The sequence below is a fragment of the Pediculus humanus genome, genomic scaffold (genome assembly GCF_000006295.1).
Source record: "Pediculus humanus corporis 1103172107708 genomic scaffold, whole genome shotgun sequence".
In the NCBI taxonomy this organism is placed as follows: domain Eukaryota; kingdom Metazoa; phylum Arthropoda; class Insecta; order Psocodea; family Pediculidae; genus Pediculus; species Pediculus humanus.
Window position 1 is genome coordinate 74,578 of NW_002987312.1, and position 23,608 is coordinate 98,185.

Here is a 23,608-nt window from a genome sequence, read left to right on the forward strand (position 1 = left end):
GTGCATTAAGACCCAAGTAGTGTTTGGTGAAACTTCAGTAGGTTGCCACATTAACAACGAGTACAACCTTACCTGATTATAAAAAATAATAATTAATTAATTAATCGCAACAATTAATTTTATTGTTTATTAATATCATTATTATTATTAGTTTCATAACGTTAAAAACATAATCAAGGTCGTAAAAAATTGCTTTTTATCAATTTGTACTTTTTGGCCATTTAAGTGTCATATTTTCTGATTAAAAAAAAAAAAAAAACTTTTAAATAGACTTTGACCCTTTCAAATCGATCGGTCGATTCATGGTTCGATGGATCGATCTATCGATGATGAGATTTCTAATAATGATAAGAAAAATATGATTTTTACCTGTAAATCAATAAGTAATGTGATTTAGTTTTTCACGTCACGTGACACATTTTTAAAAGAAAATTTTTTTTAAAATATAAAATAAAATAAAATAAAATATAAAAACCTTCGAATTCGGATAAACTTATATTATCCGTTCCGTAAATATCCGTTAAATTATATTTATATATTGTATCTCCGGGTTGTGCGTGTTGAAAACATGGCCTAGCAGGAATCCTATTTATTTCACCGGCCCCCTTTGAAAATGTTACAAATGTTGTTAGCGTCAATAATAACGACGCTAATATATTAGCATCCATATTAAAATAATTAAAAAACGCCTAGAAAAAAATCAAAAAACAAATCATTTTATTATTATCATCATCAATCACTTTTACAACGGCTCCTTATATACCTTATTTTTTTCTTCCTTAAATTTATATAATTAAATTTTATAATAGCATGATATTTACAATATAAATAAATAAATAAATAAATTCACATAACAGTAATAATAATAATAATAATAATAAAAATTAACGACTGTCGTTAACGATTAAAAATGTTTAACTGATGACATAATAAGAAATGAAAAGTTTTAAATGATTCCGACAATACTATTGCCATACTATTGGAAAATTTTTTTTTTTTTTTTTCATTTCTTGTTAGGCCTTGAATAATTGCGATATTAAACTTGTTCACTTTATTATTATTATTATTATTTAATTACGACTAATTTCTTACATTATTATTATTATTATTATTTCCTTATATGTTTTCCATTTAAATAAAATCCAATATGTATATGTATTGTAAATATTAATTATAAAAAAAATTCAATTCTATGAATATGCCAACAACAAACAACAAACAATAATTCAAATTGATAATATTTTAACCCAAATATTGGTGGTGGTGGTAGTGGTGGTGGTGATGGTGATGGTCATCCCCTTTTTAATTAAATCCATAACAAATATTTTTATTTATTTCAAAAATTAATAAATAACTTTTTGTATAGGAAAAAAAAAATATAAAAAAATTCAAATTTCTTATTAAATATTTTTTTTTTTTTTTTTTTAAAAATAAAATAAAACGAGGCGAAATATATAATAAAAAACAAAACAAATTAATTTATTATTATTATTATTATTATTATTATTATTATTATTTGTTTTGATTATGAGAAAAGTCGTGGGAAAAAAAATATAAAAAAAAAAAAAATCGAATAATAAAAAATTACGTCGTCGAATTTTAATAATCATGGCGGACGGTTGAGAAAATTCATTTGAATTTTTTTTTTTTTTTTGATTCTCCCTCCCTCATCTTTCTCCCCACCCCCCAAATCATTATTTATTTATTTATTTATTTATATTGTTTTTTATTTTTTAAAAAACTTATTTATTAAAAAAAAATAATTAAAATTTGTTATTAATTTTTTTTAAAATCATAGACTTTATAATAAAATGAAGAAATTAAATAAACTAACTGGCAATAATTTTAGTATAAAAAAAAAATAATTTATAGTTTTGTAATATTATATACTATATATAGTCTATATAATATAGTATAGTTTTATTTAAACAAACACGAAAAAAATATTTATTTATTTAAAAAATATAACAAAATAGGTATAAAAAAAAATTTAGCACTTTTAGGCAGCCATTATAATAATAATTTACCACAAGTTTTAAATTTATAAAAAAGTAGGTACTAAAAATAGGTACTCAACAGGTACTGAATAAGGTTTTTTAACTACATATTTAATATCGTATGATATAAAACAACTAAAAATTTTCATAAATAATAAATATTTATGAAAATTCACACACACACACCATCCAACTTCAAAAATTACTTCTCCATGAATTTTTTTTTTTTTTTTTCAATTTGTAGTAAATTAATTTAATATTTTTTTTACCCCAAAACTAATTTAAATAAATGCAGTTTTAAAATAATAATAATAATAATAATAATAAAGTGAGTAAAAATAAAAGAAATATTTTTTGTTGCTAACAAAGAAAGACAAAAATAAAAAAAGATACTCACCGTGTGTTGTGTATCTCTTCTTTATTTTTCACAGGTTCATCGCAAACTGTTTAAGATTTCTAATTGATGGTCAATTATATAAACTAGTCAACCTTGGAGCTTTTTATTTATTCATTAACCATCCAAATGTTTCTTTGTACCTTCTTCTACTTCTTAAACGAAAAAAAAGAAAAAAATCTTACCTATTTTATTATTATTATTATTATTTTCTTCTTTTTTAATACGCATTAGTTTTTAATGCAATGACTTAAGCAAAAAATTTTCTATAAAAGAGAAAGCGACCGTTTTCTTTTTTTTTTTTTTAATACGTAATTGGTCGTATACACCCGCACGCACACACACACATACACACAAACTAATTAAATTTTACTTAAATTAATATAAAATATTTAAATATTTTCTTTTGTCCACACACTAGACATCATGTCCAATGTCATCAATATGTCTTAAATTTAAAATTATTTAATGTAAATTTTTGTGTTTTTTTTGTTAATTTCGTTGTTTATTCCCTTTTATTATTATTATTATCATTATTTCTTCTCCGTCTTAATAATATTATTTATTTAAATTTTAATGAGTGTGTTACACGCATCTTGAATAAAAATTACCGATTTGTACAAATGACGCCATTTTATTTACATTTTAAATAATTTTTTATAAAAAAAAAAAAAAAAACGTCACGTCTTTAAATTTATTTTTTTTTTTTTTTATAAAATAGGATTTAAACAAAATAAATAAATAAATAAATAATCACTTTTTTTTTATTAATTGATAAAATTTAAAATAATATTTATTATATATAAAAAATACATTTTTTAAAAAAATAAATTATTAAACTAAAATGATGATACTTGATGAGATAATTATGGTTATTATTATTATTATTATTATTGTTCGGTTAGGTATATATAATTCCAAATGAATTCATTTATTCAAACCAAGACCATTTAGGTACTTTAAAATCATACCTTGGGGTTTTCGATAAAAAATTACTTTTAAAACCATCTCCTAATATTTTACTCTTTTGATATAAATTGTAACTTCCAGGAGGAGGACTTAAATCTTTCCTTAACAAACAAAAAAAAACAAAAACAATCATCAACATGCAACATACAACATGACAAAAAAACAATAAACAATTTGTTTAAATCATTATTTAAATTTTTTTTTTAATGAATAATATTAATATTCAAAATGTGTGGCCTTCCTTAAATGTGGCTACCACACTATTTTATTGGTGTCACACAAATTGTACCACGAGTATCTATAAAAAAGTACTCAAATGGTAAACGTTTAATATTAATTAAACCTTATATACCTTAAGGTTTGTCTATCTTACTTTAAATGTGTCCTCACATCACGAACGGAAGAATTAAATGGATAAAATGATTCTGTGACAATTTTTTTATTTGACGATACATCATAGTGACCTGGACCTGGATAAGATGCTGTATTCAAACATCCTATTGGATCATTCATAAACATTCTACTCGTTATGGCAGATTCTCTTCCACATTTTAAAAATTTTCCTTTGTGGCAAAAAAAAAAAAAAAATTACTCCATAAATTAGCCAAATGATTTTTTTTTTTTTTTTTTTCTTAAAGTTTTCTCTTTACCTTTAAATAAATTTTTAGGATGATTTAAATCGCGTGAATCGAGTCTAAGAGGTGTTAATTGTGTTTTATCAAGTAGTTTTTGAACAACAATCCTAGGGAATCTGGGTCCTACAAACAAAGAGAAAATATTCAAATTTTTCTATTTTTTTAACGGAAACATAATCACGTGACGATAAAAGAAAACTTTAACCCGTGAATAAATCATAGGGTCCACGTTTAGATACTTTTTTTGATATAAGTTCTTCTGTGCAACTTTTTAATGTGTATAAATTAGGAGGAAGTTGATAGGATGGTCCAGTATATAAATTATTAAGACGACTCGTATTTTTATCAAACGGTGGAATTATTGAAAATGAAAATCCTTTTCCTCGAGTTTTCTCTTCCATTACTGTATACGGGACATGATTTTTTCCATAAGTTCCTAAAATATTCAATTATTTAAACAATTTATTTTTTTTTTTTAAATAATTTAATTTAAAACCCACCAGGACCGGGGACATCTTGTTTTTTACGGTTTTGCGTATATCCTTCAAATTTAGGAAACGTCATCGTTTTTTCTGATAATAATTCTGTGACATCTTGCCAACCTGGACCGTTAATTGATTTTTCCCAAAGTTTTCTTTTAAGAATATGTTCACCGTGATATGCTAATTTTCTAGAAAATTCTTCGACTTCGACAGCTCTTTTCCAACTTTAAAAAAAAAAAACAAATATTTGATTTTGATTTGCTGTACGTGCCAATCAAACCATAAAAAAAAAAAGTTTTATTTAATTAAGTTTAAAATTTGAAAAATGAGTCATGAGATTTAATTACGAAAATTTAAATTTTTGATATAATTTTTTTTTTTATCGGTAAAATCGTGGGAACAGAAATTTTTTTTCCATCGAATTCCGGAAATAAAAAAATTTAAGGTCGAAAGAGTTTTCCAATTATTTACATTGTTGTTCATATTTTTTCTTACGGGGTAGGGGGAGGGAAAATGGGGCTAATTATATTTTTAATTAAGTAAATTTTTGTTTTTTTATACCTCGTTATTTTAGAATTAATTTTATATGCCTTAGTCCAGTTGTGACAACCTGGAGAAATATTAGGATATTTAAATGTTCCAGGTCGTGTTTCGAAACCAGGATGAAATCCCACAGCTCGAAACCTTTTTTCGTTTGATCCAAAAGGAGCTTTTATTTTTTCGTTACTTATCTTAGTCATTTTATTATTATTTATCTTTATTTTAGTCATCTTATTTTTTTTTTCCCTCCCCCCTGTTTCAAAAATCAAGTAGGTAACCAAATTTTAACAATTTTTAAATTCATATTCAAAACGATAACAAAAAAATTTTTTTTTGTTTTTGTTATAATTGATTATTGAAAATCAAAATGAAATTTTTTAAATTAATTTTTACGATCATTAGAAAACTTTTAATTATAGTTTTTTAAAAAAAATAAATATTTATAATTTTTAAATGGTGGAAAAATTTTTTTTTTTAAATCCACTTCGCAAAATGAAAATTTTTTTTTAAGGTTGGCAATCCGTTGCTTTTCAATTACATAGCAGAAATTACTTATTCGTCAAGGCTATTGTTTTACTAGTGTTCGGTATCAATATAATTTTTTTGTTATTTTATTAAAACATTTTTTTTTTAAAGTAAATGGCTCCAGTTTACAGTAAATTAGTTTCTAAAAAAACAGTGATTTCTGCTGCGACAGCTTTATCTGTTTTATTATGGTATTTAAAAACGAAAAAATCTAAAAAACGAACCAGGTTTGTTAAACTTTTATAACAATATAAAAAAAAGTACAGAATATTGACACTTATTAATCTCTTACCAAGATACTTTCAATCTTTTTCTATATAATAAAATTAAATACAAGTAAATTCATCAATTTTTATCATTAAAATCTTAATATATTTTATTATTTTCAACCTTGGCCTTATGTCATCGTGTTTATATTAACCTATGGATAAATTCAAAGCATGATAAGTGTTATTTACTCTTCCTACCGCTTTGATAAATGTCATAAATAAAAATTCCTGATTACAAAAACCAGAAACCATGCTTGAAAACTACCAAAAATTCAATTTTATCAATGATACCTTAAATTATATATAAAATGTAAGCTTAAAAAATTTTTATTTTCAGGAAACCCCAAGTGGATATACAATATATGATAGGAGATAAACCGACTCAAAAAATTAAAGCTCATGTTGATATGACTTTTGTCAGACAATTGAGACAATTGCTTAAAATAACAATTCCTGGTTTTTTTTCTGCAGAAAGTGCATTTTTCATATTAGTTGCTTTCAGTTTAATTGCTAGGTCTGCCTGTGATATTTGGATGATTCAAAATGGAACATTAGTGGAAACGGCTATTATTAATATGGATACTGATTTATTTAAAAAAAGACTTTTCTTTTTTTTCTCAGGAATGCCATTGGTAAAATCTTTATTTCATATTTTATCAATTCAATAAAAAAATTTACTTATTATTATTACAAATTGTTGAATTTTCCTTTTTTATAGATATCAGTAGTTAATAATGTTTTAAAATATGCTATAGGAGAACTTAAATTGAGATTGAGAACTAATTTGACAAAGTATATGTATGGTGAATACCTTAAGTAAGTAATTTTTCAATTTGTATTGTTTTATGTTATCAAGTTTCATTTTTTTTTTGCATGTTTTTTAGATTACATTAAATTTTTTTTCAGAGGTTTCACTTATTACAAAATGAGCAATTTGGATAATAGAATCGCTAACCCTGACCAATTACTAACAGTAGATGTTGATAAGTTTTGTGAAACGTTCACAGATTTATATTCAAATATTGCAAAACCTATGCTTGATATCTTTATATATGTTTATCGTCTTACTTCTGGTTTAGGAGGAGAGGTATTTATAGAAAAATATAGAAAAAAATAAATTAGTATTATTTATTGTATATAATGCAATGAAAATTTATGTTTTATTTTAGACTCCTGGAATAATGATGATGTATTTATTGGTTTCTGGAGTATTGTTAACCTACCTTAGACGACCCACTGGGCGATTAACCGTTATTGAACAAAAATTAGAAGGGGAATTTAGGTACATTAATTCTAGACTTATAACAAATTCAGAAGAAATAGCTTTTTATCAGGGGAACAACAGGTAATTGTCTTATCATTTAAAAATTAAAACTCATAAAAATGTATACATATTTTAATCACAAATGTTTTTTTTTTTTTTTCAAAGAGAAAAATTAACTATTCTTGCTGCTTTTAATAAGTTAACCAACCACCTGAGACGATTTTTAGAATTTAAAGTACTTATTGGAGTGGTGGATAATATCATTGCCAAATGTGAGTAACAAAATTTAAATTTATAAAGAAAATATATTCAGGAATGAAAGTGTAACTTGTGTTTGTTAAATGAATTTTTTTTTATTTTTATAATTTTAGATATTGCAACAGTTGTAGGATTTTATGCTGTCAGCATTCCATTTTTTAGTAAAACTCACAAGCTTTTAAGTAATCGTAAAACGGATGTAAGATTTAATTATTATTATACCTATGGTAGAATGTTAGTTAAATTAGCCGAAGCAATTGGTCGTATTGTATTGGCAGGTAGAGAAATGACAAGATTAGCTGGTTTTACAGCTCGAGTAACTGAACTCATTAAAGTTCTTAAAGATTTAAATAATGGACATTATGTCAGAACAATGATTGATCAAAAAGTTTTGGAAAAAGGTAAATTATGAAATTTTTTCTCTAGTCGAAAAAATTTAATTAATTTGACCCATGATAGTTAGTTCATTTGTTGTTAAAGCTTTAACATTATATATTGATGTGGTATATTGTAGAAGAATCATTGATTGAAAAATCAACAATGCCCTTGGTTCCTGGAACGGGGAAAGTAGTTTTTCAAGATAACATTATACGTTTCCATAAGGTACCTTTAGTGACCCCCAATGGAGATGTTTTAATAAATGAATTAACATTCGAAGTGAAATCTGGAATGAACGTGTTAGTTTGTGGGCCGAATGGATGTGGTAAAAGTTCTTTGTTTAGAATTTTGGGTGAGCTGTGGCCATTGTTTGGTGGCACTGTTACAAAACCTCCAAGAGGAAAATTATTTTACATTCCGCAGAGACCATACATGACATTAGGTAGAAAATGATTGTCTGCATTTAATTGTAATTAATTTATTTGTACATTTTAAAAGAAAAGGAATTTTCAGGTACTCTAAGAGATCAAATAACATATCCACAAACTCGTGAAGAAATGTTGCGACGTGGTAAATCTGATGATGATTTAAGTAAGCATTTGGAACGTGTGCAATTGGGATATTTACTACAAAGACCAGGCGGTTGGGACGCCATAGAAGATTGGATTGATGTATTATCTGGTGGCGAAAAACAAAGAATAGCTGTAAGTAACTTTTTTTTATTATCTATGCTAATTTACATCTTGTGCTAACGTAATGATACAATTACTTGAAATGAAAAAGTAATTTAAATTCTAAATTATAATGAATTGATACCATTCTTAATATTGTTTAGATGGCTAGATTGTTCTACCACAACCCACAGTTTGCAATTCTTGACGAATGCACATCTGCAGTCAGTGTTGATGTTGAAGGATCAATGTACCAATACTGCAGGGAAGCTGGAATTACTTTATTTACAGTTTCCCATCGTAGAAGTTTATGGAAGCATCACAACGTAAGAAAGAACACTTTTATAAAAAAAAAAAAAATGCTTTTACTATTCAAATATTTAAAATTTAATTTCATTACAGTACTATTTACAAATGGATGGAAGAGGATCATACGAATTTAAACCCATAGAGGAGGGAACAGAAGAATTCGGATCGTGATTTAAATAAATAAATGACGTCACGATCTATCTAAATAATTTGGTAATAATTTCACAAAAAAAAAAAATTTTTTTTTTTTCCACGATTAATAATTCGACGTATCAAATTTTTTTATAAATTTTGTTACCACGTGTTTATTATAAATATTTAAAAAAAATTAATGTTAAACTTTTGAAATTTCGAATTTGATGATGATGATGATGATTATTAGTTTTCTTTTGTACGTTTACTGTGATTTTTTTATTATTATGTGGTTTGAGAGAACTTTATTTTATTAAATTTTTTTTTTTTTTTTATCGATTTAAAAAATGAGCTGGTTCTTATAAATATGAAATATTGTTTACAATAAAAAGTTTTTATCGGTTGTACTAGTTTTTATTAGGAATAAGTTGTTTACAAATTATGGTACTAAATATAAAAATTTTTTTTTTTTTTTTTCGAAGGTTTAACAGCATGTTTTCTATCGGAAATGAAAAAAAATCTTTGTTGTAAGTTAATAATTTGTAAAACGATTTAAAAAATTAACTTTCTTTTAAATTAATTATGTGCAACATTAATTAAATAAAGAATAAATATTTTTCTAAAAGTTGTAATTCTACATATTTAATTGTATTTATTGTTGATTGTAAGTTTTATAAAAAAAAAAAATTGTTTTAATTATCTTATTTCTTTTAAATTAGATCACTATACTTGATTTGTTACAACAGATAAATATAAAAAAATTTTTTTATTAAAATTAAATTGATAATTTTATGTCGAATATTAATTTTTATCCTTTAAAAAAATGACAGTGTTTTGTTTAAAAAAATCATGATGATAATGTAAAAATTTACATAATTAATTGCTCTACTAATTTAAAATTCATTATTTTTGAATAATAATAATAATAATACAGTTCGTAATATTAAAAATTTTCATAAATAATGAAGGCATAAATTAATCAGTATTATTTAAATAACGTTATCGATATCTTATCAAATAACGTTATTGATATTAATAATCTTATCCGTATCGTTAAGAAATAGAAATTACGTTAAAATTTTTTTATCAAAAAACTATTTAGTTATAAAATAAATAAATTCAATATGATGAGAAACGATCTTTTTTTTTTATGACTTAATTAATATTTTTCAAATTTAAAAATATGGAAATATGGCGTTTATTAGGTTTTAATGCAAATTACATTGTACTAATTTCATTCAAAAATAACAACGTTCTTGTTTAAATAAAACTTCGAGAAAATTAATTTTCAGTATATGAAATTCAGTCAGAAAATATTTTTAATGCCATAATTCAATACAGTTTATATATTTATTTGATAATTTTTCTTTTCAGAATAATATTGAAAATAATATTGAGTATACATTTTGGTTTACGCGCCAACGACATTCTAGTACATTGAAAGAAGCAGCAAAGACGCGCGGCAAATTATTCCATTGTTAAAAACCGTTAAATATTTTTAACGGAATTTTCAGTAAAATATGGACGCTATTGCTGTCAGAATAGTTTTCTATTGTTGTGAAATTAATTTTTAAAGCATTATAATGAAAATGGATTGTAAAATTTGGGAAAACACTATTTTAGCCTGGGTATGATTTTATTATAATTTTATCATTTGAATAAAATATTTATAATTTTAATATTGAAACAAGTTAAGACTAGAGTTCCTGGTAATGGTAATTAAAATATTAATTACTCATTTTTAGGTAAACTCCCTAAAATGTGGGTCGCCAATTAACAACATTGATCAATTAAATGATACGATACTAATTAATATAATTAGAAAATTTAAATTTGACTGTCAAAATCCAATCCAATTTTTAAAACTAATATATCCAAATTTATTAGTATCTGACTCTTTTACACTGTCTTCAAGTTGTGATTTTTTAATTGCTGCAACTTGTCTATTAGTTTATGTGTCTTACACAAAGAAATCAGAATTAGATGAAATTAGGGAAAACATGTGTGTTTCATTAGATAATACAACACAATGCAGGATTGCTGAATTTTTAACTAGTTTGGAAAAACACCAAGATGTATTTCAATTGTCATTTGAAAATGTAAAAAAACAAATTTACGATTTTGTAGAAGTACAAAATTCTAATTCGTGTAATGGAGATTCAATAAATACCCCTGTAAAAAGTAATATCGTAAACAGTAGTTTTGAATCTCCTCTTCAAGGTTTTTTCCAGGTTTGTATTAAATTTATTATTAATTTTTGTTTATTTAAAATTTTAAGTATATTGCATGTATTCTAACTTTTTAGACACCTAAAAGAAATTTAGAATATAATTTAAAAAAACCAAACTCTGCAATGTGTGGAGATGGAGACCATTTTAAATGTATAAAACAATTAACTGATCAGCTTGTCGAAGAAGAATCAGAAAAGGCCTCATTGCAAGCAAAATTAATGGCCAGCGTACAAAAGTGCAACGATTTTGGTAAAATATTTTTTATTTAATTTATCTTTTATTTTTTTATAAAATTTTTAAATTTTTAAAATTTCTTTTTTTCTTGTAGAAATGAAATTGAAAGATAAAATTGAAGAAATAAAACATTTAAAATATGAATGGGAAAAAGAATCGAGAAAAAATGAAAATGATTTTTTAAAATTAAAAAGCGAAATAGATAGAAAATTTGATGAGGAAAAAAAGTTAAAATCCGAAATGAATCAATTGGAAAATTTTGTCTCATCTTTGGAATCTGATCTTTCAAATTCTCTTTCAGAAAAATCTAAATTAGAATATGAGGTATTTATAAAATATTTACTTATTATAATAAAACATTTAATATAGGCATGTTGAAAATTATGAAACATGCATATTTATGTATTCAATACAATGTATTTTTTCAATTTAAATGATAATTTTTTTTAAAAATTAAATTACAGCTGAAAGTTTGTTTGGAAAAATATGCAGCGAGTGAATTGCAGGTTAAAGAAGTTTCTCTACTGAATTTGCAACTCCAAGAAACATTAGCTAATAAAGAAAAGGATCTTCTAGAATTAAAAGAAAATTTGGAAAATGCATTTAAATCTGATAAAACAATCGACTTGAGTTTTGCAGATGGTTCATTTGAAAATAGCATTTGTTCACCAGAAAATATGGGAGTAGTCATTGAAAAAATTTTACACGAAAAGATTGAAGAAAATACATCTTTAAAAGAAACAATTGACGAATTGCGTAGTAAAAAAGACGAACTATTATCGGAATTAGAAAAAAAAAATAATGAATTATCTGATAAAAATTCAAAATTATTACAACTTCAAAATTTCAATAGAGAACTTGAGAATAAATTAGATGATTTTGTGAAAACTGAAAAAGAACTTTTAAAAGTAAAAGAAGAATTATTTTTATCAGGCCTTGAAGTAAATAAGTTGGTGCAAGAGAATTGTCAATTGAATGAAAGGAACAATAGTTTAAGTAATAAAGCACTCGAACAAGACCAGGCTTTGCTAAACTTTAAAAATACAAAAATGCTTATTTATTTTGATTATTTAAAACTTGCAGATGATTTTAAAACGGTACAGGAAAGATTAGAATTTGAAGTTAACAACATCGTTAATTTAATGTCTGAAAAAAAGAATCATTTTCAAAATTCTTTTGACAATGCCGAGAATATTTTTAATGAAAAAAATAAATCTCTCAAAGAAAAATTAGGTAATGGTTTAGTCATAACTAAAAATGCAAATGATTTACAAATCAATCAATGTTCCGATAATATTTCGCAAAAGATACAAGAATTTAAAGAGTCTTTAAATGTGATGAAAAACTACGAGTTTGATTGGTCCGAATCGAAATCGTCGATACAAAAATCTTGCATGTCATTAAATGACAGTATTATCACTCTTAAATTAAAAATTAAGGATCTTGAAGAAAATCAAAAAACATCTTTACAAGAAAAAATCGAGCTAGAAAATAATCTTAAAGCAAATGGGCAGAAAATATTTGAAATACAAAATACTCATTCTTTTGAAATTAAAAAATTGAACGATGAACTTGATGAAAAACAATCTAAAATTACCGAACTTGAAGAAGTGATTAAAAATTTGAAAGCTGGAAAAATAAAATTGTTAAATGATGGTGATGTCACGGTAAATCAAAAAACTATAATAAAAACCGAAAAAGAAAATTTGCTCTGCAAAGAAGAAAATATACAAAAAACAAACGTTTACGATGCCACAAAAATTCGTAATGATTTAATAGTCGTAAATGACGAAAAATCTAATTTTCAATGTAAAGAAGAACTTAACGATTCGTTAGAAGAAGTTATAACAAATAATAAAACATTTGATATTGTGAACCTGGAGGAAAAAGGTATCGGTGATAAAACTTTTTCAGTTGACAGACGTAATGCAGAAATTAGATTAGGTACAGTTCAATCGTGGTCCGTATCTCCTCCATCAAACAACAACAACAACAACTCGCAAAAAAAATTGAAAAATAATAAAAATAAAGGGCGAAAAGGTGAAAGTTGGGAAATTTCTCTCAACTCTCCTAAAAGACATCAAGAAAAACGAAACGTTTCATCGTCTACCAACGATTTAACGACAGTTGACAGTTGTTCCAATTTAACAAAATCTTCATCTTTATCATCCATAATGGAAATGAGTTATTTACCACCATCTAAAATCGATTCGAAATCGAGTAGTGGAGCGACTACTTTTTTCAGTTTTACTAATTTATCGGGTTCGTGTATGAAAGAACGACTTGATAACCGATCGACGGATGTGAAAAAAAGTTGTTCGTCGGAATTTTCGTTGAATAATTTAAAATTACCAAATAATTCAACCCGGAAAATTTTTAAACTCGTGGACAGGCGCGAAGATCCGCTTAAGGAAATATTCAAAAACAATGCCATCGAATGCGAAGGAAATAAACAGTTAGAATGGGAAAAAATGTTTTCTCGAATGCGAAAAGAAATTATCGAACTATCGAATGAATCAGAACGGCTGAGATCATCATTATCGGAATCGGAAAAGGAAAGGAAAAAGCTACAGGAAAATTATAGGAAAAGTCAAAATGAAATCGCTCAGAATATTTCGGCCACTTACGAAACGCGACTAGAACAACTTAAATGCGACATGGCAAGTTTTATAATTTTTTCTTTTGCATTTTTAAATTGAACCATACTTTAACTTAATAATAATAATAATAATAATTTCAGAAACGATTACACAGTGAACAATTATCAAAATATAAAGCAGGCGAAAGTAAATTATGTTCAGATCTCAAGGAACAAAATAAAAGGCATAAGGAATATATAGATCAGTTGAGAAATCAATTATGGGATTTGAGAGAAAAATTATTACAGGAACAAAAGCAGAAGAGAGATTTGGAAAGAATGTACAGCGAATTGAAGAAAAAATACGAAAATTCCATTTTTAGTAAAAATAAAGAATTGGTAAATATTATGGACCTTTTTTTTTAACGCGAATAAATTTTTTTCGTATCTTAGTATTATGTTGTTTGAATGACACGTGGGGCTTTGTTTTCAGAATGAAGAAATGATTTCTCAAAATGAAGATTTGGAACAGGAAAAAATGTCTAATTTTCGACAGTTTCCAAATTCAACTTGTGAGTACTTTTTATCAATTTGAGTGTTGTAAAACACTATTAATTAAATTATTTGTCTTAATTTGGTGGTTCCCAATCTGGAAAATTCATTTCGAAGCTCTTTTTTTTTTTTTTTTCAAACTAAATCATGACTTAAGTTACAAGTAAATAGTATTTATATATTATTCAAATATTTCTGTATATTTTTTCTTGAAAAACATTTTCTTACGTTAGGGGCGCGGTTCATGACCCAATGTCTAAATCTTTGGCTAAAATTCACACTAAAAAAAAAAGGTTGGGAACCCTTGTGTCATTCAAAAAGGTATTTTACATTTTTACATTTCCTGTTTAATTATAAATGATGACGAATGCTCATTAGAATCTCAAAAAAAAAAAAAAAAAAAAAAGGGAATTTTAAACGTAATAATAATAATAATAATATTGATAAAATCGTTAATTCGTTAATAGTTCCAACGATGCCGACCGAAGATGAAGACGAAGTGTTTGATAATCGATTTTTAGAAGATATGAAAAAAGGTTTATATCCGACGGAAAATCCCGAGGGACGTTTGTTGGAATTGCAGAATAGGAATACCCTGTGTTTACCACATTTAAAATCGTCGTACCCGGCGGAAACGCAATTTCTCAAACCGTCTCTATTCAACGAAAATGATATCAAACATGGCCTTTTGCAATTCGGACAAGAAAATCAAAGTTTAACGGATAGCGATCATAGCATGACTCGGAGTTTATTACCGGAAAATAAAGGGAAAAAGAAAGAACAGGTTCATTTTTATTTTTTTTTTTGTACTAAAATAGGGGTTACATTCGGTTATAAAAACCTAAAACCTAAACAAGGTCTTGTACCTTATACTAATTTTTGAATCATTTTCAATTTTCTTTTTGAAATTTAAATTTAAACATTTAAAAAAAATTTTTTTTTCTTAGACGTCATACAAAAAACCTGGGCCACCGACTCCTAGCAAACACGGAAGACGTTTTTCAATTCAGGTACGCATTCACTTTACGCAAAATCAAAAATGAAGAGTTAACATGCATTCAAATTATTATTATTATTAATTACAGGGTGTGGATTTTCGAATAACGCCGAGGAGTGCATTAAGAGAAATAAGCGATCAAAACGAAAAGAATAAAAACACTCCGAGTAGATTGAAAACATTTTTACCAACGAAAAATATAAAAAAAGATAGCTTAGGAGGAGGAGGAGGAGGAGGAGGAAGAGATGAGGTGAGACGTTGGAAAAAATACATTATTTTTTTTTCTATTATTTTTCTATTATTTGCATTGGGGTCATATGTATATTTAAATCAACTAGTGTTTATTTTACAAATGTAATTTTTTTTTTTTTAAATATTATTATTATTATTATTATTATTATTATTATTATTATTTTATTATATTTATATACAATGTTTTTGTAATAAATTTTTTTTTTTTTATGGATATGCAATTTTTATAAAAAAAATTGATTGATTTTAAACAAATATTTTTTAAATTGTTTTTTTTTTTTTTTTCTCTCTCATAAGTTAAGAATACGGTTAATAATTTTTATTTTATTTTAAGCTTCCATTTGATTCATAAAAATAATAATAATAATAGGATAAGAATAAAAAAAAAAAATTTATGATAAGAATGATAAGAAATTGAAATCGAAAATTAATTTTATTAATTATTTTATTTTAATATATTTTTTATGTTAATAATAATAATAATGAATTAAATGTAATATTTTATTAAAAAAAAAAAACAAACTTTAGTGACTAAATTTAATTTATTATCAAGTTATGAATGGTAGATTTCAATTATTACCGTAATTAAATTTAAATTTGGGTTAATTTAAATTTAAATTTAATTTTTACTTACTAAAAAAAAAAAAAACAAATTTAAATAAATAAATAAATAATTAAATTATTATTATTATTATTTGACAATTTTTTTGATTTAATTAAATATTCAAAGTATGTACTTTTTTTTTTTCATTATTATGTATTATTATCATCATTATCATTTTTTTATGTATTTCTTGTATTACAGAATGAAGTAAATAAGTAAGTAAGTAAAAAAAAAAAAAAATTTTATATTTACAGAACACGGTTCCTGTGACACCTCGGAAAAAACTCGGGAAAATTTTTCGTAAACCTTTCGGAGCTCGGGATCATTAAATGAAAAAAAAAAAACGACCCACGAAGAAAAACAACGGATAAATTATTATTATTATTATTATTATTTGCTTATTTAACCTTTTTAACGCTTTAATAACTTTTACGTATTAACCCCTTCATTAACATAATCACATATTTTATTAAATAATTAACATAAAATTAACAACGTTTATTATTAATATTATTATCATTTTGTACGACGAGTATTATTAATCACAAAATAATAATAATAATAATAATAATAATAATAATAATAATAATAATGCGGATTTATATATAGTTTTAAGAAGAAATAAATATTTATTGTAATATCAATAATAGTATTATTATTATTTTTTACATATATTATTAATATTATTATTATTCAGGCCACGTACGGGTCAACATTATTATTTATTTATTATTTGTCTCGAATTTATATATATTATTAATAATATTAAAAGTATTTACAATTATTAATAATTTAATAAGTGAAAGTTTTTTTTTTGTTTTTATTGTTAAATGACGGCCAGTATTATTTATAATTAATCGAAAAAACGTTTTTTTTTAAATTTTTTGATAATTTTTTTTTTATTATTATAAATAAATAAATAAATAATATATATATATATACATAATCGATTAAATAAAAATATTGCTTTGCTTTTAAATAAGTATTATATTATATGACTAACTCTAGGATTATTTAATTTAAATAATAATAATAATAATTATGTATTTTAACATTTTTTTTTATAATTAATTTTATTATTTATTTAATTTTATTATTAATAACAATTAATATTAATTTAAAAAATGGAATCAATATATTGTGCCCTCATAAAAAAAAAAAAAAAAAAAAAAAACTAATTAAAAATAAATTTAAAATTATTAATAAATAAATAAATAAAATTTATTATTATTATTATTATTTTTTTTATCAATGTTTTATTACATCAGGCAATTTAAATTTAATTTAATTTTTTTATTTAATATCAAAAACAACTTTCTACATATAATAATAATAATAATTATTATTATAAACATGTATAAAAACAGAAACGAAACGAATTTGGCAAGTAAATACTTATTATTATTATCATTATTGGCTTGCAAATATATTTTTAATGTGATGTAATAATAATAATAATAATAATAATAACTTTTTTTTTTTGCCATAACCGTGACGATCACTTTCGATAAGTTGTACTAGTAGTAGTAGATTATATTTAAAAAAAAATGTTTAAATTTAAATTAACCATCGAATAAATAAACAAACAGACGATTAATAATAATAATAATAATAATAATAATAACTTTATATATATAAATACTTTAATAAAAAAATTTTTTTAAATAAAATAAAATTTACAATTGATTTAAAATTTAAATTACAAAAGTATATAGATTAATAATAATAATAATAGTAAATAGTTAAATACTTTAAAATATTTTTTTCTTGTTTGTTTGTTTGTTTGTTTGTTTGTTGTAAATAATTTTAAATCATGTATATACATAATAATATTTGTTCATAATTAATGTTTAAAAAAAAAAAAAAAAAAAATGGCAAGTATTAAAAATGGCCTTAAAAGTGCTAATATTAAAATTATTTATAAAGGCAGTATTAAATATCTTTGGTTAAGGTGAATGAACTTTTATCTATAATAATAATAATAATAATTTGTTTTTTTGTTGTTTTCAGATTAGTCTTCTTTCAAAAAACAAGAAGAAGTTTTCATTTCTCAATGACAGTTGGTTGGTTTTTTGTTGTGTAAACAAAAATTACAATAATGGAATGGCTGGATGTAATTTTTTTTTTTCGTCTGCTTCTAATCTCGCTTCATCTATGCTCCAAGGAGTTGGCAAACCGCAAGGTAATTCTAACATTTCCGGTTCGAATTGCATTATCATTTCCGCTTCTTGTCGTATCCTGTCCAATTTATTTCCATAGCCTTTGTCGATTTCGTAAGCGAGTATAAATGTAAAGGGTATGATGGGCGCGAGAATTTTTGAATTATGCGTTTTTTTCCACGTCATGTACAATGTCGGAACGGAAACTAAATAAAATGCTCCAAGCCATAGAACGAGTTCTCGATCTTTAGCTATTTTCATAGCAGCTTCCCTTTCTCTCCATAAATTATGCATGTGTATGTATCTTTCCGTTTTTATCTTATTCATTTCCGATATGAATTCTTGATTTTTTCTAAATGTTTCCTCCATTGATCTCGTACCGAATAAATTTCCCATTTTACTTCAAAAAAAAAAAAACAAATTTTACTTACGCTATTAGTGAAAAAAAATTAATAATAATAATAATGAAAACACGTATTTATCAGCTACTACGTTTTTAATACGATTCTTTATTTAACTGACATTTTTATATTGATACTGGCGGTCGCCATTTTTAAAACGCAAGCGCTGTTAAATTTTGTGTGTTTTTTAATTTCGAGGTTACGAGTTATTTATTTAATTAATTAAACTTTATATAAATATTTAACGGTTAGTAATTAATTAAAATATACTAACTATTATATTTAAATAAAATATCAAGTATATCACATTTAAAAAAACATATATGTATACGTGTATATACATTAGCTAGTCAGGTACTGCGTATGCAGTTATTTATATACCTGTATTGCGTGTTCATGAATTTCGGATTTCCAGGTACCAATAAAATGCGTTCTTTTTTAGGAGGGATAAAAAAATAATTGAGTCGTCATCTTATTTAAAACAAACTTTTTTTTAATAGAATTAGACACAAAGAAATGACAGAAATGAATTTTTTTTTTTTATAATAAAATTTTGTAATTTTTTAAACATGTACAAACAAATTATTTTCCTGTTTTTAACATTGGAAAAAAAAGTATTTCATGTTTGAGTAAGAATGTTTAAAGTATATTTATACACATTTAACTATGAAAGGTTTGAAAGAATAACGATTTAAAATAAATTAAAGCTTTTCTCGCTCAAATTCTCAATTTATAACATTTAATTACTCATTAATTGTCTAATGTCAATAAGTGTGCTCATGTATTGTAAGAAATTGTATTTACATTATTAATTGATAATAATTTATCTAATTTAACTCCTAATTCTTTTCTACTTTCTCTCTCAGATTCTATAATTAATTCAAATTTTTCTTTTTCTAATGCTATTAATCTTTCTATCATTCGAGTTTGATTATTAATTGCTTGTGTGATGGCTTTCGTTTGTAAATCAACTGCTTTTAATATTGTATCTGATAATTCTTTTATGTTTTCAAAACTGCTCGAAGAACTGGCAGAATCATTATTGCTAATTTCCAAAAATTCAATGTCATATTCTTCATCAGGCTCATTAGAATTTGTAAGTGTAGATTCTGATTCACAATTATTTGAAAATAATGTAATTTTATTATCTTCAATTTTATCTTTTAAGTCAACATGACTTAAGTCAGATGACGTTTTTATTTCTGTAATAAAATAAATAATTAAAAACAACTTTAAAATAAAAATAACCCGGTAATGAATCAATATTATGCTTTTGTTTTAATGTAACTTATTAAACTGGATTAATAAAAAGGAATCGTGCGTATACCTTTCTTTTTTATTTTCTTTTTCCTAAAATTTTTTTAAATATGTGATAGTATGGCTCTACTCCACTAAAGTCATTTTTTTTAATTCCTTCATTATAAGTGCATAACATATTTTTAATTCGCGTTCGACATTGTAATCCGGTAACCGAATATCCTTTTCTACCCATGTATTTAGCTATACTATCCCATATAGGTTGATTTCTAGTCGATAATTCTAATTGATTTTGAACCAATTCGTGTGACCAAATGGAAACAAGTAAATTCGTTGCTGAACTTGACCATTTATACCTACGATTATCTTCGGATTTATCCATTTGTTTTTTTAATAAATCCTTTTATATTTTTTTTTAATCAAATCCGGCTTTAACTCGATAATTAATATGGTGGAAATCTTAAACTCATTGTAAGCGGCAAACAAAAGTTCGGCAGTCACCGTATTAATATTTCATCGTTGATAGGTTATGTCTTTTTATTAAGTAATTTATATATTTTAGTTTTATTCGAGCAAAGAAAACATTGGTAAGTTTTTTATAATTTATTAATTTATAATTTTAAAAAATGTTTACGTTTAAATTTCGATTTAAATTAATTATTTAATGACATTACCGGAAAATCTTATTTAATATTGTGAAATGGTAATGGAACTTATGCATCGATGCTTTTTACGTATTTTTCAACTTAGTCTTATTTAATTATTCGCATAAAATGTATTTTTAATAATTGCAAAGCAAGAATATTTTAGTTTTTATCAATTTTAAATGAATCAAACAACATTGCAACATATTGTTCTTAAATTAACTCTTACACATCGTGTAATGCCATTTAATTTTCATCAGTCATCAAAATGATTTATTTGATAATTTCTTCTTGTCATTAGGCAATCTGTCTTTTAAGGAAATCTTTTGAATTTTCAACTTTTATTTTTACTTCTGTATAAATAATCATTTATTAATTGGTTTATGTTGACCTAAACAATATCAACAATACTATTACAAAAATATCTCTTAGATAAAAATAATTGTAAAGACTGTTACTAAATCAATTACATGTATTGACATAAATAATGGAAAATTTGACCCGATATATATATATTGTTTGATATTAATCGAACAATCAATTATTCTTCTTAAATTCAAATTAAAATTATCACCTGATAACCTAAAAAAAAAAGTATTATTATCAAATTAGGTAAAAACATTTATTATTATTATTAGTTGGTTGGTACATATTAACAAGTAAAAATCAATTATCTATTAATTTAATTAAATCGTGTAGGAATCGCTTGCTGATAAAATATTTGATCGAATAGGAAAATAAATAAATAAAAAAATTATCATGTTAAATATAATTTATTAATTTTTATCATGTTTAATATATTTCAAAACTTGATAAAAAAAAAATTAATCGGTATAAATAAACTTAAAAAAAAAAAAAAAATGAATAAATTACACACAGTATTTTTTTTTTTTCGAAAAAAGATTTTTAAAAATAATAATATTATCGAGTTTTTCTTTATTGTCATTTACATACAACTATTATAATTATTTATTTATTTATTTATTTAAATTATTTATTAGTAGTAAACTAGGAACAAAATTTTATCAAACAACAACAACAACCACCACCACTTAATCGAAATTAATTATTCTCTCTGGTAACTAGGCAAAATATTTCAGTTATGACTTTATTCGTTTTTTTTATTCGACTTTTCTTTTGAAGATGAATGGTAGAATTTTAAACAAACTCGAATATTGATTTGAAATTTTTAATGATTTTATTTGATTTAGTTTTCATTAAAGTACCTTTTTTTATAACTTTTATTTAATAACTATTGAGTACAAAAAAAAAAAAAAAAAAAAAAATGGTTTTACTTTTCTCGATAGATTTTGGTAACTCTTGCAAAAAAAATTTTATATAAGTTATTAAAACGTTCCAAAAGAAAAAAAAATAGTTTCCTCTCTGGCTTTGAATTGAAAAAAAAAAAAATTGCTTTGAGTCCAAAAAATGAAATAAATAAATAAATAATTGACTTATTTAAATGATAAACATAATCAATCAAAGACGAGTGAAAATTTCAAAGAGTTTGTTCGTTTGTTTATTGACATTTTATTTTGTTTGTTTTTAAATTTTTTCTTTTAGTTTTATATATATAAATGAGAAAACATAAAATAATAATAAACAAAAAATATAATGAAAATAAATTGAATAAAAATAAACTTTTGTTTTTTTTTCTTAGTAGTAGAGAAACAATTTTTATTTGCACCATAAAAAAATTTTTTATTTTTTTTTTTATCATGAAGTTAGGTAAATAAATTTTATTAAGTGCAATTTAATGCATCAAACTTTATTTATTTATTTATTTATTTGTTTACTAATTTTTTTTTTTTAAACGGATTTCATGGTTGGCAAATATAAATGACGTCAATCAAACTATATAAATTTGCAATGTAAAAATTTTTTGTTTTTTTTTCTTTTTTTTTTTTCTTAAATGATTATTTATAGATCGAAAATGGGTGTAGTTTTGTAGTTGGGGATCACCAATAGGGATCACCAAAGGGGATCACCAAAAGGGATTTTAATTATTATTAAAATTAAAAAAAAAAAAAATTAATAATTAGGAATCCCATCAATTGCTCAATGGATTAGGTTCGATTATGATTATTGGGTGATAAGGGAAAATGGGTGGTTTGTGTTTGTCGGTTTGTTTGTTGGTTTGTTTGTCGGTTTGTTTTAATTTTTTTAAATTTTAATAAACTCGTACGAAATAAATTTAAATAAAATTAATAAATAAAACTCCCAACGGAAATTACAATAAATATATATATTGTACTCTATGTAATACTGTCTAAATTTTTATTTATTTATTTATTTATTTTTTTTTTTTGCACATTTTGATTAAGGAATGTTTGTTTATTTATTTATTTATTTTTATTTTCATTATTATTATTATTATTATTATTATTGTTATTTTTTACAATTAATATTTGATTTTACATAGTTGAGAAACTTTGCTTTTGCTTTTTTTAAAGTCAAAATCATCCAAAATATTTTTTATTGTTTTTAATTGTTTTAATAAGGGAAAAAAAAAAAAAAAAAAAAAAAAAAGATACAATATAGCTTCTGTTGTGTGTGTTGTAAAATCGATTTTCAATACGTTTAATTCCTTGGAAAGAATTTATTTGTTTGTTTGTTTGTTTTTATTTTTTTCTTCTTACACGTTTTTTTTAAAAAACTTTTTCCGGTTTGATTTATATCCGTTGGGTGGGATTTAAATAATGCACGAATGTTATGGGGGGCCATTTTCAAAACTTTTCTTTTTTTTCTTTTTTAAAAAATTTGTTTATAAATTTGTTTATAAATTTTAAAAATTTTAATTGTACGTTATTATTAATTTTTTTTTTTTAAATTTAAATTTTAATTCGCGAATATCTAATCTTAACCGAAAAAAAAAA

General features: G+C 23.6%; 7 protein-coding genes across 7 annotated transcripts; 3 read left to right on the plus strand and 4 right to left on the minus strand.

The window, feature by feature from the left end:
* Positions 1-34: 34 nt before the first annotated feature.
* Positions 35-668, minus strand: Phum_PHUM308470 (uncharacterized protein; the record flags this gene model as incomplete). The annotated part of the gene is made up of 2 exons (XM_002427241.1): positions 35-72; positions 476-668. The coding sequence occupies 2 exons, from the start codon at positions 666-668 to the stop codon at positions 35-37; spliced, it is 231 nt and encodes a 76-aa protein (XP_002427286.1).
* A 2,654-nt stretch (positions 669-3,322) lies between these two features.
* On the minus strand, positions 3,323-6,063 carry Phum_PHUM308480 (uncharacterized protein; the record flags this gene model as incomplete). The annotated part of the gene is made up of 7 exons (XM_002427243.1): positions 3,323-3,461; positions 3,734-3,923; positions 4,011-4,118; positions 4,201-4,398; positions 4,496-4,701; positions 4,973-5,087; positions 5,964-6,063. The coding sequence occupies 7 exons, from the start codon at positions 6,061-6,063 to the stop codon at positions 3,323-3,325; spliced, it is 1,056 nt and encodes a 351-aa protein (XP_002427288.1).
* Phum_PHUM308490 (peroxisomal membrane protein 70 abcd3, putative) lies at positions 5,657-8,862 on the plus strand (the record flags this gene model as incomplete). Its single annotated transcript, XM_002427242.1, has 11 exons — positions 5,657-5,769; positions 6,149-6,443; positions 6,530-6,627; positions 6,718-6,898; positions 6,981-7,156; positions 7,241-7,347; positions 7,447-7,734; positions 7,851-8,153; positions 8,225-8,415; positions 8,547-8,708; positions 8,785-8,862. 11 exons carry the CDS (start codon positions 5,657-5,659, stop codon positions 8,860-8,862), a joined length of 1,992 nt encoding a protein of 663 aa, XP_002427287.1.
* A 1,961-nt stretch (positions 8,863-10,823) lies between these two features.
* On the plus strand, positions 10,824-14,461 carry Phum_PHUM308500 (uncharacterized protein; the record flags this gene model as incomplete). Its single annotated transcript, XM_002427244.1, has 7 exons — positions 10,824-11,054; positions 11,129-11,303; positions 11,383-11,612; positions 11,753-13,232; positions 13,329-13,952; positions 14,069-14,265; positions 14,360-14,461. The coding sequence occupies 7 exons, from the start codon at positions 10,824-10,826 to the stop codon at positions 14,459-14,461; spliced, it is 3,039 nt and encodes a 1,012-aa protein (XP_002427289.1).
* A 432-nt stretch (positions 14,462-14,893) lies between these two features.
* Phum_PHUM308510 (uncharacterized protein) lies at positions 14,894-16,600 on the plus strand (the record flags this gene model as incomplete). The annotated part of the gene is made up of 3 exons (XM_002427245.1): positions 14,894-15,202; positions 15,366-15,428; positions 16,526-16,600. The coding sequence occupies 3 exons, from the start codon at positions 14,894-14,896 to the stop codon at positions 16,598-16,600; spliced, it is 447 nt and encodes a 148-aa protein (XP_002427290.1).
* Positions 16,601-18,361: 1,761 nt separating this feature from the next.
* On the minus strand, positions 18,362-18,981 carry Phum_PHUM308520 (uncharacterized protein; the record flags this gene model as incomplete). The annotated part of the gene is made up of 2 exons (XM_002427246.1): positions 18,362-18,830; positions 18,953-18,981. The coding sequence occupies 2 exons, from the start codon at positions 18,979-18,981 to the stop codon at positions 18,362-18,364; spliced, it is 498 nt and encodes a 165-aa protein (XP_002427291.1).
* Positions 18,982-19,608: 627 nt separating this feature from the next.
* Phum_PHUM308530 (uncharacterized protein) lies at positions 19,609-20,470 on the minus strand (the record flags this gene model as incomplete). Its single annotated transcript, XM_002427247.1, has 2 exons — positions 19,609-20,033; positions 20,224-20,470. 2 exons carry the CDS (start codon positions 20,468-20,470, stop codon positions 19,609-19,611), a joined length of 672 nt encoding a protein of 223 aa, XP_002427292.1.
* Positions 20,471-23,608: the final 3,138 nt, after the last annotated feature.